At 41.9% G+C, this 15965-nt stretch overlaps 1 protein-coding gene across 1 annotated transcript in view; it reads left to right on the top strand.

The window, feature by feature from the left end:
- vps13b (vacuolar protein sorting 13 homolog B) overlaps positions 1-15965 on the top strand; it is a 324549-nt gene that overhangs the window by 126782 nt on the left and 181802 nt on the right. Inside the window, exons 20-21 of the mRNA XM_008292112.1 lie at positions 3939-4048; positions 8851-8983. Of these exons, the coding sequence (XP_008290334.1) occupies positions 3939-4048; positions 8851-8983 (243 nt within the window). The remainder of the gene's footprint in view (positions 1-3938; positions 4049-8850; positions 8984-15965) is intronic.

The following is a 15965-nucleotide window of genomic DNA, read 5'->3' as shown; positions in this document are numbered from 1 at the left end:
ACACACACACACACACACACACACACACACACACACACCATCACAGACACTCACACTGACACACACACCAGCAGAACACCTGTCGGGCTGCATGGCTCGCTCCAGGACACCTTCGAGTCATGAGCTCATCGGAAAAGCAATTAAAGGCGGTGTAGGCCCTGCACGCTGGCGTAATGTTTTGTTTTGCTACTTGGCTTCGAAATTAACCAAACCTGTCAGAAGTCATCTGGCTGACGCGGGCTGGGCTATATTTATTTATTTTCTGTTGGAGAAGCTGGACGCAGGGTCCCTGCGCTGCCTCACGTCCAACAATGAAGCGATTCTGAGGGGGCGATTAGCTGGCTGGGACACAAATTCTCCCCCCACCCTGTCTACCTGGGGGGTGGTTGGACAGAACCTCCCAACTCTGTTTGCCTGTCTGTTACTCTGATGTTGGGGTCATAGCCCTGTAGTTGAGAGGTTGTGCCCTCTGTAACCCCAATCAGGGCTTTGGTCTCCACTGTGGGACTTGGTTTTGAACTTGCACTGACCTAGCCGCTCCCCGTTTATTGAATTTCATGGTTGCATTGACTGAACAAAAGCAGATTTTGCATTCAGAAATGTCAATGTATGAACGATGTAACCTGATAAAGAGACAGTATGAAGACAGAAAGATCTGTAGCTGATAGATTACTGTTGACCCAGAAAAGAAGAGACTGACAAGAACATACACAGAACTTAAAGGTTGGAGGCCTTCTCTCAGTCTGGCCTAATGCATTACTGTAGCCTCAGGCTTTGAGCAGCCTGATGTCAGACAGCCGTAAAACAACACCCGCAACCCTGTGCTCTCTTTTAACTCTACTGGTCTTTAGCCACTGAAGAAAAAAAACACCTTTGACATTAATAGGTCCACTGTGGGTGAGTCAAGGTAAGTGTGTCTTCACTGATGCCTGCATGTACATTCTGTGGTTGTATGTATTTTCAGAGCCTAGGCCACTGAGCAGTCTTTTGGTGTTTTCTTGAGGAATCATTTAGGAAGTAAGAAAAACACCTTTGTTATCATTGTCATCACTTTCTGTAATTACCCATATGCCACCCTGTTAGAGTGGAGAAAAACAACAGTTAGCCTGTTGCCGAGGTCGCCCTCCAAGCATGGCAGGCTGTTTCATGGTGCTGCTTGCTTCAAAGGAAGTGTCACTCTTTGGCAGTTATGTCAACACAATGATGAAACAAGAACACAGTGTGGATAGTAAAGCTTTGGTCTTCAAAGCCTCAAAAGCCAGGTCAACACATATTTTATTTCTGTCATTGTCAAACTGACAGAGGGGGGAGAGAGGGGTGAAAAAAGGTTGTTTGCTCTGTTAATCTCAGAAAAAGGGCTTTTTGAGTGGTGTTGTGATGTATCAACTTGGTCACGGCTGTCATTAAGAGACGCCACACAGACGTGACACACAACCACAAAAAGATTGCAACTGCTGACACAACACTGAAAACACTGTAAATACACTGGCAGTTACTTCAGAACTTATTTAAGTAACCAAGATTCTAATACACTTGGCAAGTCAGCTTGATTCATCTGATAATGAGCTAGTTTTCTGTAATGAAAACTTACGTGTGTGAAGGTTTGCTTTTTGCATTTTTACTTTTTGTACTGACGTTGGCACTGCTGAGAACTGAAATAGTGTCCGATTCTGCTTTCTCTGTGTTTTGATTTCATCACCCTATACACAAACATTGTTTATCATGTGATTCCTTTAAAACATTAACTTTTCATAAGATACCCTCAGATGAAATTGTGTGTAATGATTTTAAAAAATGCATCTCTGTAATAATTGTTAAATAAACAATCCATACAACTATTTCAGATGATTTCTTGTGCTATGACTCATTTCTACTGAATGTGCTTAGTCGTGCTCAGTGCATCTTGTAGACCACGATTTAGGGTCAATTTATTAAACACATCTTCACTACTCAGTTCCCAGCCTTGTGGGTCCTATACTGCTCATGCTGCTCTGAGCTATGATGAAACCACTTGAAGTCGGGCCCCAGCACGACAGCCACAGCCAAAGCCTATTAAGCAGCCACACTGCGGTATAGAAGTTCAAGCCACAGGACTGAGGTTATGATTCCTTGTCAGGAGGAGGGGGAGAGAGGTGGATGTAGAATGATGAGGAATGGTGGAAGAGTGGTTTCTGAGGGAAGGGTAAAGGGGGCTGAAAAAGGATCAAGGTAGGGATGCAGAAAGAATGAAAGAAGTGATAGAGGGAAGGAAGCTCGTAATGGAGAGGTAGAAATGAGGGTAGAATTGAAGAAAGTCCGAAAGCCAGCAACAGTTGCTGGTGGAACAGTGATGTTTAATGGGGTAGATGGATTGTGGAATAGTGAAGAGACACAAAGATGGGAGCGATGGAGGATGAAGGGATAGATGAAGCAGCAGGGGAAGAACTATGAGTCAGTTTGACTTGATCCAAGGAGAATGTTTCTCCTTTGCCCAGAGTGAATTCTTTACCAGTGATAAATCATGCTTGAGGATTAAAGTGAACCTGGTGAATAATAATTAGACACATATAAACATTAGCACTGACAAGTGCACACACTAACAATACCATACTGTAGATCTAAACATCAAAGCTTTCACACCTTACATACACACAGAAGTGCATATTTGACAGCACTGACATGCAGACATTTCACATTGCTCATGCTTTCAGCCATTCACATTTACTTTGCACTGCAAACACTCACATACATACACACATATACAAATTCACAGGCCACAAATCACTGAATGTTGTAAAAGTGGAGCAAATTAGAGCACTTTTATTTGCATTGTTCACAGTGAATAATGGAGGAGGGAGTAATTCGTGCCAAGCTGGAGAGCTAGTTTAACAAAAATGTGTACGGGTCTTTGGGAGTGTGTGTGCTAAGGGAGGGTTTGTTTTTGTGTTTTGTCCATGCTTTAGAGACACCAAAATGTTAGGCATAGCAGCAAGCAATCAGGCTTTGTTGGAGGTGAAACCAACACACACATTTACAGGTTCACACTTACGCACGCACACGCACACGCACACGCACACTAACACACACTAATGCACACACTCACACGGCTTTGCCTCAGGGCCTGAAACAGAAGACCGGGGTCTTGTCCAAAGCTCCATTAAACTGCTGAAAGTCCTTCTAGAGCTGAAACATCCTCCTATCGTCATGCTGGGACATTCCACGGCACGCCAGAGACCCTGCGCTAATCCTGCCGGCATGGGAATCATTATTGATAGGATCCTAATGCATTACCTCAGGGCCCGCTTATTGTTGGTAAAGATTATTATTTAAGAGTAAACCAAAACCCAGAGAAAGTCTCCAGTTTCATAGAAATTTATCAAAAGAAAATGTTATTCTTGGCTTAGTGTGATACCACTTTGAACAGTGCAATTGAAACAAACTGTGCTCCTTGCTGCACTCCAACAGGCAGGCTTCATACCCACCAGCAGGTCATTAGGACACAGTGGATACTATGCAACAGTGTAAGAACCTGAAACTTAACCTGAGAAGATTTGCTCTAAGTCACTTTCACTCATTGGTTATTACCTTACATTGATTTCAGTGATCATATCGATGTGCCTCCGACTTTGCAGAAATAATTGCAGCATCAGAACATTTTTGTCTGTATGAGTTCACATAGTCTCCACTTTAGTCAGCCATTCTGTGCATCTCTTTATCTGGATCTTATTGAATTAGTTGTGTTGATTACAGAAGTTTGGCATAGTCAAACCACTGCTTGAGTGCTTTCAAACAACTGTTCTGCAGTAATTTTGATTTTGTAAAACCAAGACAGATGTACAGTACATGCTTTCCTGTTTTTTTAAGCAGCTTATTTATCATGTATTTGATCTTCTTTGTCTTCTGAGTTACATTATTGAAACTCTTATTTGTTTTTCTGTGTGTTTGTTTCTATTTTCCAGGTGCCGTCCTGTTGGTCAGTGTCCAAGGCATAGCTGTCAATGTGGACCCAATCTTTTGCACATGGCTGTTATATCAACCTCACAGAGGGAGCAGCAGACAACAGCAACAGGTACTTGATCCTGTCCCTGTCTGATGTTCTTTGACAAGGCCCATTGTCCATCCATTCATCCATCCATCCATTTTCTGTTGCTTATCTGGAGTCAGATCATGGTCGCAGCAGGCTAAGAATCACATTTCTGACATCCCTCTCTCCAGCAACATTTTCCAGCTCCTGCTGGGGTATTGTGAGGTGTTCCTAGGCTAGATAAGATATGTAATCTGTCCAACATGTCCTGGTTCTACTCTGAGGTTTACAACTATTTGCACATGCCCAAAAAACCTCCAGTGGTAAAAAGTCCAAGAGGCATCATGGTCGGATTGGTCAGACCACCTCAACGGTTTCCTTTTGACGCAAAAAGCAGCACATCTATTCCAAGCTCCCTCTGGATGTCTGAGCTCATTTCCCTATCTCGTAGGATGAACCCAGCCAACCAATTGAGAAAACTCATTTCCTTCTCCTTTTTAGTCATAATGACGATGCTTGCTTAACTGCTGGTACTGCACCAATCCCATTGGCAATTTCAAGCTCCACTTTTCTCTAATTCGTGAACAAGGCCCAAAGATGCCTAAAATTTACCTTTGCGCATGCATTGGAACACGTTTATAATGCAACTTGCATTTATGAAGTTGTTGCAGCATAACGTACTACTGTTGCACTCGGAGTTGCTCCAGGTTAGAGCCTTAAGCGAAAGTACAGTAAATGTCTGTAGTTCTTCCTCCCTCAGTTTTACCTTCTTTTTCTCAGCTACCTCTTTCCATGTGCTCTGCTCCCTGTCTTCCATCCAGTCTCTCTCTATTTATTTGACAGGGGTCATGGTGATGGTTATGGACATTGAATGCTCTGTGCCCACACTTCACACACACGCAGACGTGCTCAGTCTGATTGCCTGGGATATAGCACAGGTTCACCCTGTAAAGTCATATAAATATATATAGTACATGAACGTATCATATTGTAATACTTTTAATGTTTTTTTTTTTAGCAAGTTGTTCTGTTTTATGCCTCTTGCAGTTTGGAACGGTATATACAGTGAATATGTGTATCAGACAAAGAGAGAGAGTTAATTGTACCTACTTTTTACTCTGGAGGTTGTTACTGTACGGGGGTAAACACATGTTATGAGTTGAACGGCTGCCAATGTGAAGGATACAAAACGCTAGCTGCTGTGTTTGTGCGCACACGTGCATGCATGTATGCTGTGTGCGGTGTGTGTGAACATGCTGCAGCAGATGTGTGCATTTCTGTGAGGCTGTCTACCTCAGGTGCCTGTCAGGGCCACTTCTCAAGGCCTGGCTAGTTTAGACCAGGCCTTCAGCTGAAGGCCAGTCAACACCATGTGAAGGACAGTTGAGAGGACACTGACTGGTTTGGGTCAGGATGGCAGGAAATGCTGAAAAATGAGAAAAACAGGACAAGGGAGGGGACATTTTGAGGTACAAGGGGAGAAGGAAGTATGTGTGACATGAGCTTTTGGTAGCACATAGAAAATAGAAGTGAGCAAAAGAAAAGTTCAAAGAGAGGACAACTGAAAGAATCAGAGCGAAATGTGTAACATAAACAATCAAGAAGGCAGGCGCATTGGGTGTCATTGAGAAACGGTAAGGAGATATGGAAGTAGATCATAAGAAATATACAGCAGGATAAATCAGAGGAACAGAGAGGAGACAGCAGAAGAAAATTAAGCACAGGACATCATTGAAAGGTGAAGAGAAAGAATTAAAGTTAAATTAAAAGTATGCTAAAACCAGAGCGAGGAAGAAACTGGAGAAATCAGGCCCCTGTGTGTGGTAGAAGAAGTTAGCTTATATTATGTCATGCTTGAGGAATGAGCAGTGGTCACTGGGTATGGTACCTGCTTTTAACAGAGAGCACTAAAATGTGGTCAAAGACATATTTCCCATGAAATGCACAAACAGAGTTATATAATATTTAGTAACCAGTGTGCGTTTTTGTAAAATAACAGTTAAATGGCTAGTCTATGCAGTAATTTGTGCTGTGCGTTGTTTTTAAGAAAAAAAAAATTCATATATTCAAGTCAAGTGTACAGATTCAAGAGTTTTATTTTCATATGCACAGCAAAACAGGTAGTTATACGACACAATGAAATTCTTATTCTGTTCAATCTCCCGAAAAAAAAGACGACACATGAAAATAAATCAAGCAAGCAAATAAGAACAACAATAAACAACTAAGAGTCACAATAAAGTGTTCAGTGTTATGAATATGTGCGTGTGTTGCGTGCAGTGTGTGTGAGTGATTCATTGAGAAGTCTGAGGGCCTGTGGGTAGAAGCTGTTTGCCAGCCTTGTAGTCCTGGACTTCACACTCCTGTAGTGTCTGCCTGATGGTAGGAGTGTGAAGAGTGAGTGTTGCGGATGTGTGCTGTCTTTGATGAGGTTGTGTGTTCTTCGTAGGACCCTGGTTTTGTAAATGTCTTGCAGTGCTGGGAAGGCTGCCCCAGCAATGTGCTGTGAAGTCTTGATCACCCTCTGGAGTGCCTTCCTGTCTTGTGCTGTACAGTTTCCGTACCAGACCGTGATAGAGGCAGTAAGGACACTCTCGATAGTGAATCTGTAGAAGCAGCTGAGGATTTTAGTTGACATGCCAAATTTTCTCAGTCTTCTCAGGAAGTACAATCTTTGCTGGGACTTCTTGATCATTTGTTCGGTATTGTGAGACCAGGTGAGGTCCTCGCTGATGTAGGTGCCAAGAAACTTGAAGGTTTTCACCCTCTCCACTCTAGTCTCATCGATATACAGGGGTTTATGTGGCTCCTTTTTCCTTGTTCTTGGATCGATGGTCATCTCTTTGGTCTTGTCTGTATTGATATGAAGGTTGTTGTCATGACACCAAGTCACCAGGTTCACCACCTGTCTTCTGTATGATGTTTCAACCCCACCAGTGATCAGGCCAGTGACTGTAGTGTCATCCGCGAATTTAATGATGCTGGTGTTGTTCTGGTGGGCCACACAGTCATAGGTGAAGAGTGTGTAGAGGAGCAAACTCAGCACACACCCCTGTGGGGTCCCAGTGCTTACAGTTCTTGAGCTGGACGTGCGGTTGTGGACTCTGACTGACTGGGGTCTGCCTGTTAGAAAGTTCAGCACCCAGTTACAGAGGGAGGGTGTCAGTCCAAGTGTGAGGAGCTTGTCTGTGAGTTTTTGGGGACTAACGTTGTGAAATGCAGAGCTATAGTCTATAAATAGCATTCTGACATAGGTGTCCTGGCCCTCTAAGTGCGAAAGGGCTGTGTGGATGGCAGCGTTGACTGCGTCATCGGTGGACCGGTTCTGGTGGTATGCAAACTGTAGAGGGTCCACAGTGTCCGGTATGCTCTTTTTGATGTGGGTCATGACTATCCTTTCAAAGCATTTCATTGTGATTGGAGTGAGTGCTATAGGGCGATAGTCATTTAAGCAGGTCACATTGCTTTTCTTGGGTATGGGCACTATGGTGGTGGACTTAAAACAGGTGGGTACAGAGGCTTGTGCAAGGGACAGGTTGAATATGTCAGCAAGCACATCAGCTAGCTCTGATGAGCAAGCCCTGAGAGCACGGCCTGGGATGTTGTCTGGGCCTGCTGCTTTCCGTGGGTTTGTTTTACTCAGAACCTTGCGCACATCTGCTGATGTCACCATGAGAGGTGAGTCCTGTGTGCTTCCTGTGTCGTGTGTCTCTCTGTTGTTGTGGGTTTTTTGGTTTTCAGCGGGCATAGAACTCATTCAGCTCATCTGGCACTTGGTTTGGCTGGATGTGGCTGTGCTGCTCCTCTGCCGATACTCTGTGATGTGCTGAAGCCCCAACCACATGCATCGAGGGTCTGAGGTAGAACAGTAGCCGTCCAGCTTCTGTCTGTACTGTCTTTTGTAAAATCCTCCTACACAATTTTTGTTTGTGTGTGCTGTGGGTATACTCGGAAGTGTTTTGGTTCTTAAAATATATTCTTGACAGGCTGATTTTCAACAGAAAATATGATTTTCAAGTCAGACCCGACTTTGGGCAATGAACGTACTGGCCTACAGTATTTTGTTCACCCTATGTTAAGTTGCAAGAACCTAGGAAGGATTTGGCGACATACTTCAGTCGGTAGCTTCAACTACTAATGTAATTTGGTGGCCCATTTTTAATCTTAACCACAAGCAACATTTGGGTCCCAACCTAGTCACTGAAAAACAACTGCATCAATGTGTGCGTATGTGTGTGTTTACACAGGCTGCAGTACGTGGTTGGCCTGCAGCCTTGTGCAGCTGTATCATAGCCTAGTGGTGCTGCTGGCTGATGCTAATGGGGTTTCCTTATTTCAGACCAACCTTCCACTCTTCTGTCTTTCAGCCATCGTATTGCCAGCCAGGATGTGTGTGCATGTATGTGTGTGTGTGTGAGTGAGTGAGTGAGTGACTGAGTGACTGAGTGAGTGAGTGTGCGTGCGCGCGCGCGTGTGTGTGTGTGTGTGTGTGTGTGTGTGTGTGTTTGGCCTGCATGGGAGACTGCTCAAAAAAAACAAGGAGCTGTCACTGGTCCTTGTTGGTCTTGGAGGCCGGTGTTGTGTTCCACTGCATTTTTCTTTTCTCTTTCTCTCTCTGCCTGTCTTTCTATCTTGCATTGCATTAAGTATTGCGTCTCCTGATAAATCCAGATCTTGAAAGCTTGCTCTGTAATGGCCTGACTAGCACACAGAGCTATGTTTAAATAATTTGCACTTGATACCTGATAACACGCTCTTTTTTAAGGATTAGCGAAAGCATATTTTACATTCAGAATTCCTTTACATGTCCTCATAAATGCTTAGTCATGCTTTGACTTGCATTGCAGAATCCAGGTCCAGTTCCTCAGGCCAAGAGGAGAGAGGACGAAGCGTCGGTAGGAAGCACGCCACTGGCCAAACAGCCCTCCAACCAAGCCTCAGACTATGCCAGCAGCCCAGTGAAAACCAAGACGGTGACAGGTAGGTAGGGATTTACTGATCCCAGTCTGTGTCTTATCTATCACATTGAAGATGTCACTGTGACATTGCACATCATACAGTGACATCATACCAATAAATTAGTACAGCAGAGAGGTTTATGCACATAAAGAGAACAGTATTGGCTCCATGTTTACTGAAAACTCTTCTCTCAGTGTTTGAATTTAGATATCTTTCAATACTGTAATAATAGCACTTAACTGTTGATGCAGTTAACCTTGTTTCTATGGAGTAAATCCATGTTACTATGGTGTTACATAACACGCTACAGTGTGCTGACACCTGAGTGAACCCGTTTCTCAGAGGACGCCGAATATCCAGGCATGTCATCCTCTGTTTTCCTCTTCTGGTAGTATTACTGTGGCTCTGTGGGCTCTGGATGCCCAGAATAGATGAGTGGCTTGGCTGTGTGTAGGCTGCTCTTATGCCAGGTTTCCACTTTCTGGGACCCCCCCGTTCAAAACAAACCGATTCAGTGCATGTGCACACATGCACAAATCTGCAGTATACATGTATTTATTAGCATTCACAAATATATTTGAGTGCATACTGTATATACAGGCGTCCAGCTATATACATTGAAACACTTGGACATATACTTTTGTAGCATTGCTATAGTGCTTCCTTTCAAATAGCTGTTGTCCATAAGTAGGAAACTGTGAATAATTTGGAATCAGATGGGCAGATTGGAGAAACAGAGTAGAAGAGGACAGATGCAGCTCTGGATTTTGTCAAGGATGTGACTACTTGCTTTTGTGTCAGGAACACACTGTGAAGTATATCAACAGTATCTATAAGCTTTTAGGTTATTATTGGGGGTGGCAGGACAGGTCAGGAGGAATTTAGTAACTGACAATTCAGCAAGAGTACAAATGAAGCACAAAATTGGTAATAGCATTGGTGTTTTCATCAGTGTGAGGGATGTTTAGTTGACCTCAGAGACGTATAGTGATCCCAAAGTTAAAAAGAGAAACTACCTGAAACACTACACACATACTGTACGTGTATTTTTAGACCCTTACCTGGGAGGATGGCTGGAGCTGTCAGTGTGTTTAGGAGCTGTCTATGACAGAACACAGAGCCTTACTCTTACAGAAATGGTTTTCATTTTATGCTCATATGGTTATTTATAAACCTAATAGCCCACCTCCTCTCTCACATGTTCCCCTATGGATATTTAATTAATGTGATCCAATGGAACATCTTGGCTGGTTTCATGTAACTGAATTAGTTACAGAATTTTGAAAAAAATGAACAAATAAATATGTTAAAAAGTGTTCCCAGCCTCTACTGTTTGACTCTCATGGTGTTTAGGCTCCAGGTCCTTTAAACATTGTAACGGTTTAAACATTGTCTGCCAAAGCATCACAGTGACGAGTCAGGGGAAATAAGCAAGTGGGTCTTTTTTTTCTCTTTTTTTAAGTCCCTGGGAAATGTGTTCCCAACAGGAGTGATGAATCCCTGTTTTGGGTGAAGTCATCCTGTAGCTGTAAATAACAGTGCATGTGTGTAACATTCTCCCATGTCAAGTGTTTTGATAGGAGAAAAAGCTCCTTTGACATTTCAGAGTCTAAAAAAGACTGTTAGACTTCTTTCCTTGCTTGCTTAAAAAGCTCACAGCTGAAAGGTCATGCTGCCGTTTCCTCCTGGTTTTCCCTCTGTTCCCTGTTTGATCCGATCTGCAGTAATAGCTTTTCCATACTGCAGCATCTTTGCTTACTCACATCTCAACAATATATTTTCTCATTAGGGGTTGTCAGTAAACAATCACCTTGGCTCCAACATTACACGCAAAGCTACATCAGGCTGTAGTTTGTCAGCAACACTCACTGACTAGAGTACACTGGCTGTTAATGTGCTGTCTTTCTCTGTGACTGCTCCTCCGTCTTGCTGTCTAAGTTTTTGTTTTTCTGTCTGAAGTTGTTTTTCTGTCTGGCTAGCTGTCTGTCTTTCTGTAGTCTTTTTTTCTTTCTTAGTCACCAGTTGGCATTTTTGCCAACTGGATGACCAAGAACCAGGTTATATGTAAATAAGTTGAAACAAAGCCTGAAATGCATTTCAGAATTAACTGTACACACATACATACATTAAAACGTAGTGTTTTGGCTGTTGTCAAATGCTAAGTGGACAGCACATCTGGCCCTGAATTATGTCTGTAGGAGTGTTTAGTGTTAGACATATTTGTATATGGCATCTCATTGTTGGGCTGCATTAGTTAGTCAGAAACATATACTGAGTCAGACTCAAGCGCTTTCTTATCCAAATATTTCTCTTGTGAAGTGAAAACAAGACATTGGTAACTAGGTGCTCGTACTGTATTTTGTTAAAATTCAAACTTCAGTGCCCCTGCTTCAATTCTCCATGTTGGACTGGAGCTTGCAAGTAAATGAATAGAACCGTCTCTGGAAATTGCTGTGGTGTTACAGGAGAAGATGTAATGAAAAGTTACAAATTGTTTCCGCAGGCAATCAGAATAAGAAAAGGGCAGAGGCATTTAGACCTTGTGGTTTTAATCATGGTGAAACAATAAGCCTCTCTGCAGTCGGAAGCTCTTGATAGACTAGAGCTCAACTACAGAGGAGATTACAGTGCAGCAGGTACTCAGCCTCCTTTATCGCACAACTCCTGTTTAACCTTGTCTTTGTTACATGATAAAATGTTCTTTCTGCAGTTAACTATTTTGTTTCTTTGTATTCAAAAATAACTAGAACTAGTTAACTATAACTACTTAAAGATGGCAACAGAGTTGTTAGTTTTTCAGATTGTTAATGCATATGTCTGTCCCATTCTCGTGAATTCAAAATATCAGGAACGCCTTTAGGGGATTTCTTTCATATTTGCCATTAAAACATCCACTTGAACTCAAGTAAAAACTGAGGTGATTTTGGTGGTCAGTGGTTCCTGTGACCTCACAAAATGCATTTTGGCCATAACTTAATAATTCATATGCTAATTATGACAAATTATTCAACAACTTTTACATTTTGGCAGTTCCTGAACTGGCAGGTTGAAGATGTATGTGAAACATCCACAGTTTAACATTCGCAGCTTTTTTGCATATTTGAAGCATCGTCTACTGTCATGGCTACAAATCAGAATCACCCTGTTGGCCAAGCATACACATACAAGGAATTTGACTTGTTTTTCGTTCCTGTCAATAAACTTAGCCACTTTTAGTTTTCACTACATATAATATATGAGTCTAGATGGATGCCAACTGCATCTTTACTGGTTGATGGAGGTACACGACTGTGTGGCGGTAATTCTTGGTGTTCCTGTGATTAAGTTTGGGGATGATATTTGGGATGTTAATTTGTAATATCGTTCAAGACTGGCTGATTATGGTGAGATAGATACCTGATACACAGATAGCTTGATTTGTAAACTGATCTGTCCTGATATTGAGTTCTCTGTTGGTTAATAATTGTTTAACACTAAAATTCACGGACAGTGCTGTTTGCTAAAGCAAGGCCAAAAAAAAAAACACTTAAAAATGAAGTTCACATATGTTGACCTCATAGCTATACACAGTTAAGCTAACGTGAGAAACTGTAGGCTCCTAAATGGCTTAAGGTTAAGGTAGATTCTGTAGTTAGCAGGGTTTTTCCCTTGTAAACCCTTCCTCACTGTAACCCCTGAGGAAGAGCTGCTGACATCTAACATGTTATGATTGGAGTTCGCCTTTCTAAAGATGATTTATTAATTGCTTTACCATTCATGCAGTGCAGTGAATAAGGAGCTGGATGTTTATACAAGAGGGAGATGATGGGAACTCACTCTGGTCAATCTGTTATTTTAAAAAAATAAATAAATAAATCAACACTGGCCACGGTCAGTCCTTCAATCCAACTTACTTATTAGTTTATCATGTTTGTGTGTGGTGTTTATACTATGTTGACTGTTAGCTGGACATAAAACTGTCTTCTGCTTTTTTCCTGTCAGCAAGATGCATTTCGTCTCTAAAGCTATTTTGCCACATTGAATCATCTGATGGATTTTTCAGAATCTATTTGTAATTGCTGTGTGTTTACCCCAGGACATCTGATCCAGCTGTTTAGCTAGGATTGAATCAGTAAGCCATAATGATTTACTGAAGGGCAAAGCTGATGTGAACGTAGCGAAGAAATGACCAGTGTCTTGATGGATGTTGATCTCAGCTGTGACGGAGCAAGGTTTTCACAGAGATTTATAATTGCCCTGAGAAACAAATAGTGCTCCTATAAGAAATGAATTGGAATGGTCCAACTCATTTTTCCCTTTTTTGGAGCAGGTACACAGGCAGTCACTCTTTCTTTTCATTCTTTTTGCTAAATTATCATTTGGCATTTTCCTTGATAGCTCTAATGTGCTTGTTTTAACTTGACTCCAAATAAACGTCCGGATATATAACAAGGTTGATTTTAGTTGCGGGTTTATTGCCGGCATATAATATCTCAGGGGACTTTAAGGGGGTTTGTGATCACTGCAGCAGACGTTTTATTTTTCAGCCTTCAGTCATTTGTTTAGGTAAACAGAGGAGAGATGTGCACGTTGTTTGCCAGTTGGAGTCAACACGTGTTCAAACTGCCATTTACAGGCATGTATGGGGAATAAACACAAGACTCGCTCGGGTTCAACAGGGGCAGTTAGCCAACTGGACTGCCACTGGTGCTGCTGCTCAGTCGACTGTCAGGAGAATGACATTCTTACAGGAACCGTAACACTGTTATACTGCTGCCAATTAATTTAACATAAGTGTGCGACTTAAATATGTAGCCTGCTAGCCCCTGAATGTTTTTAACGAATGTGTGCTGCTTCAGTATTGGATACTGACGGTTACCCTTGAGTCACTTTGTGAGAAAAGCTGCTGATGTTTAACATGTTACAAATTAGTCTTTTAAGTTACAGCTTTCCATCCAAATAAAATAGTCGTTCCAGCTGCCTCACTAACTGCTGTTAGTTCCTTATTTAAACACACTGAAAAAAAACAAAAACTGATGATGTTAATTTTTAACCTGTTTCAGTGGCACAACACTATTTAAAGTGAGATTTTCTGCTATATTGTGCTCCAGGATACATACTGTGCTGGCCCAAAGCTCACACTGTACATGCTAATCATGCATTAAAGTGGTCAGTTCAAAAAAATAAGCTAAGAGCTTGCATGCCCAGAGTGTAGTTGTTTGAAATACTATTATAAGATTAAATAACCGAATGTGCTGGTTATATGGAATATTGAGATAGAGCTGTGTTTTGTTCCGCCTGATTATAAATTGGCAAGGGCTGTCGTTTTCTGAGCCTATTGATTCTCATAGTTTTCCACTGCAGCTATTGATTTCCCCACAAAAATCACCTCAGGGAATTAACAGAATAAATCATAATCCACTGAAAGAAAATCATTTTCAGAGTTTTTAGCAGTTCAAAGCCTCCTCAGAACAATTGTACTAGCTAGATGTCCCTGCTTCCAATTGGCCATTTGAACGCATGCCTGGCACTTTTATGATGTAAAGAGAGTGTTATGTTGTTTTGTTACCACATTCAGCCTAGCTACAGTTTCGTAGTAATCAAGGGGGACTTTCCTGCAGGCTTTTGGAAGGTGCCTGTTAATGTGTAGGCAAATGTACAGAGACACACAGAACCAGTTCACTGCAGATCATTTCCCCAGAAAGCACTGAGGGCAAGGTGATATCATACTGGGACTGTGGGGCTGCCCAGCTCAAATCTCATAACCCAAATCCACTCAGCTTCATTTGGCAACACAATATTTCACCCTTCTTCTCTTCCTCTCTGGTTTTGGTAATTGCACATGTTAAATACACAGGACACATGTTACAAGACACCACCCACTGTCAGAACCAGCAATGGCTGAGCTGGACTGAAGCCAGTTCCGGTGGATGACAGAGACTTTGACTTTGAGCACAGCGCTTGGTAAAATATATTCCAGTTATTCTCATACTACTAAACACACACAGGTCTGCAATTAAGCCTGGCTCTTCATCATATGGGGCTCACATTACTGCTTGAACTGGTCTATCTTTTGATATGACACATACACTGTTCACATACTGCATAGATAGCACTTAATGAGACTTTTCTAGATGTTTTTGGTCATAGCTGTTCAGTTAGGCTTTAATTTGGCTAATTTTTCTGGTCAGTTCCTCAGGCTTTTTATTACTGGTCAAATTATATGGTCTGAACAAATATTCTGGTAGATGGACAATAGAGGCTGAGGTTTGTACTATATATTTAACACAACACCGGTCATTTAACTCTCATCACAGGTTTGTTTGAATGTTGCTTAGTAACATCATCACAGAAGTGTTAACAGTTGTTTTTGTGTGATTATCCTTTACAAGAAAGGCCCTGGAAAGACGGCTTTGAAAACAAGTCATTTCTCCTCAGTTTGAGGTCGATTTCTGTCTGCCCGCACAATTACGCCACAAATTGGTTCACATAAAACTAGCTTCTAAGTATTTTCTTTATTTGTCCCTAATGAATGTTCTTGTTGGCAGCTGCACTGTGTTTCTGATCAAGAGCCTCCCAAGTCCCGAGCTTCTCATTGTTCTCTAACATCTACCAGAGTAATGATCTCACTGGCTTTCCTTTTCAATCCTAAAATTAGCCATTGGCGCTCTGAGAACATACTTCTTTTGCTGAGAAACCTATCCTCCTATCTGGCTGTGCTTCCTAAAGTTTGGAATGAGAACTGTTGTCTTTGTTCTGCTTGTGGTCTGGATGATGGGATTAGATGTAATTTTCCTGTTTACTGGAACAACCAAAAAGAGACAGAAAGAAATGGAAACGTTTGCATTGTTCATAATGTTAATCTGCAAGGTAGAAGACAATATCTGGTGATGGTCAGGGCTGTGCTGCTCACAAAAACATTCCTGTACTGATGGCTTTTCTGTGATCTCAACCATAGAGCGACAGAAAAAAAGGAAGGCTGGGAAAAGGAAAGAAAATCTAGGTTTCATGGTTGAGAAACATA

The sequence above is a fragment of the Stegastes partitus genome, unplaced genomic scaffold, assembly GCF_000690725.1.
Source record: "Stegastes partitus isolate 25-593 unplaced genomic scaffold, Stegastes_partitus-1.0.2 Scaffold18, whole genome shotgun sequence".
Lineage (NCBI taxonomy): Eukaryota > Metazoa > Chordata > Actinopteri > Pomacentridae > Stegastes > Stegastes partitus.
Note: the sequence above shows the minus strand (reverse complement) of the source record. Positions and strands in the feature narration are given on the sequence as shown.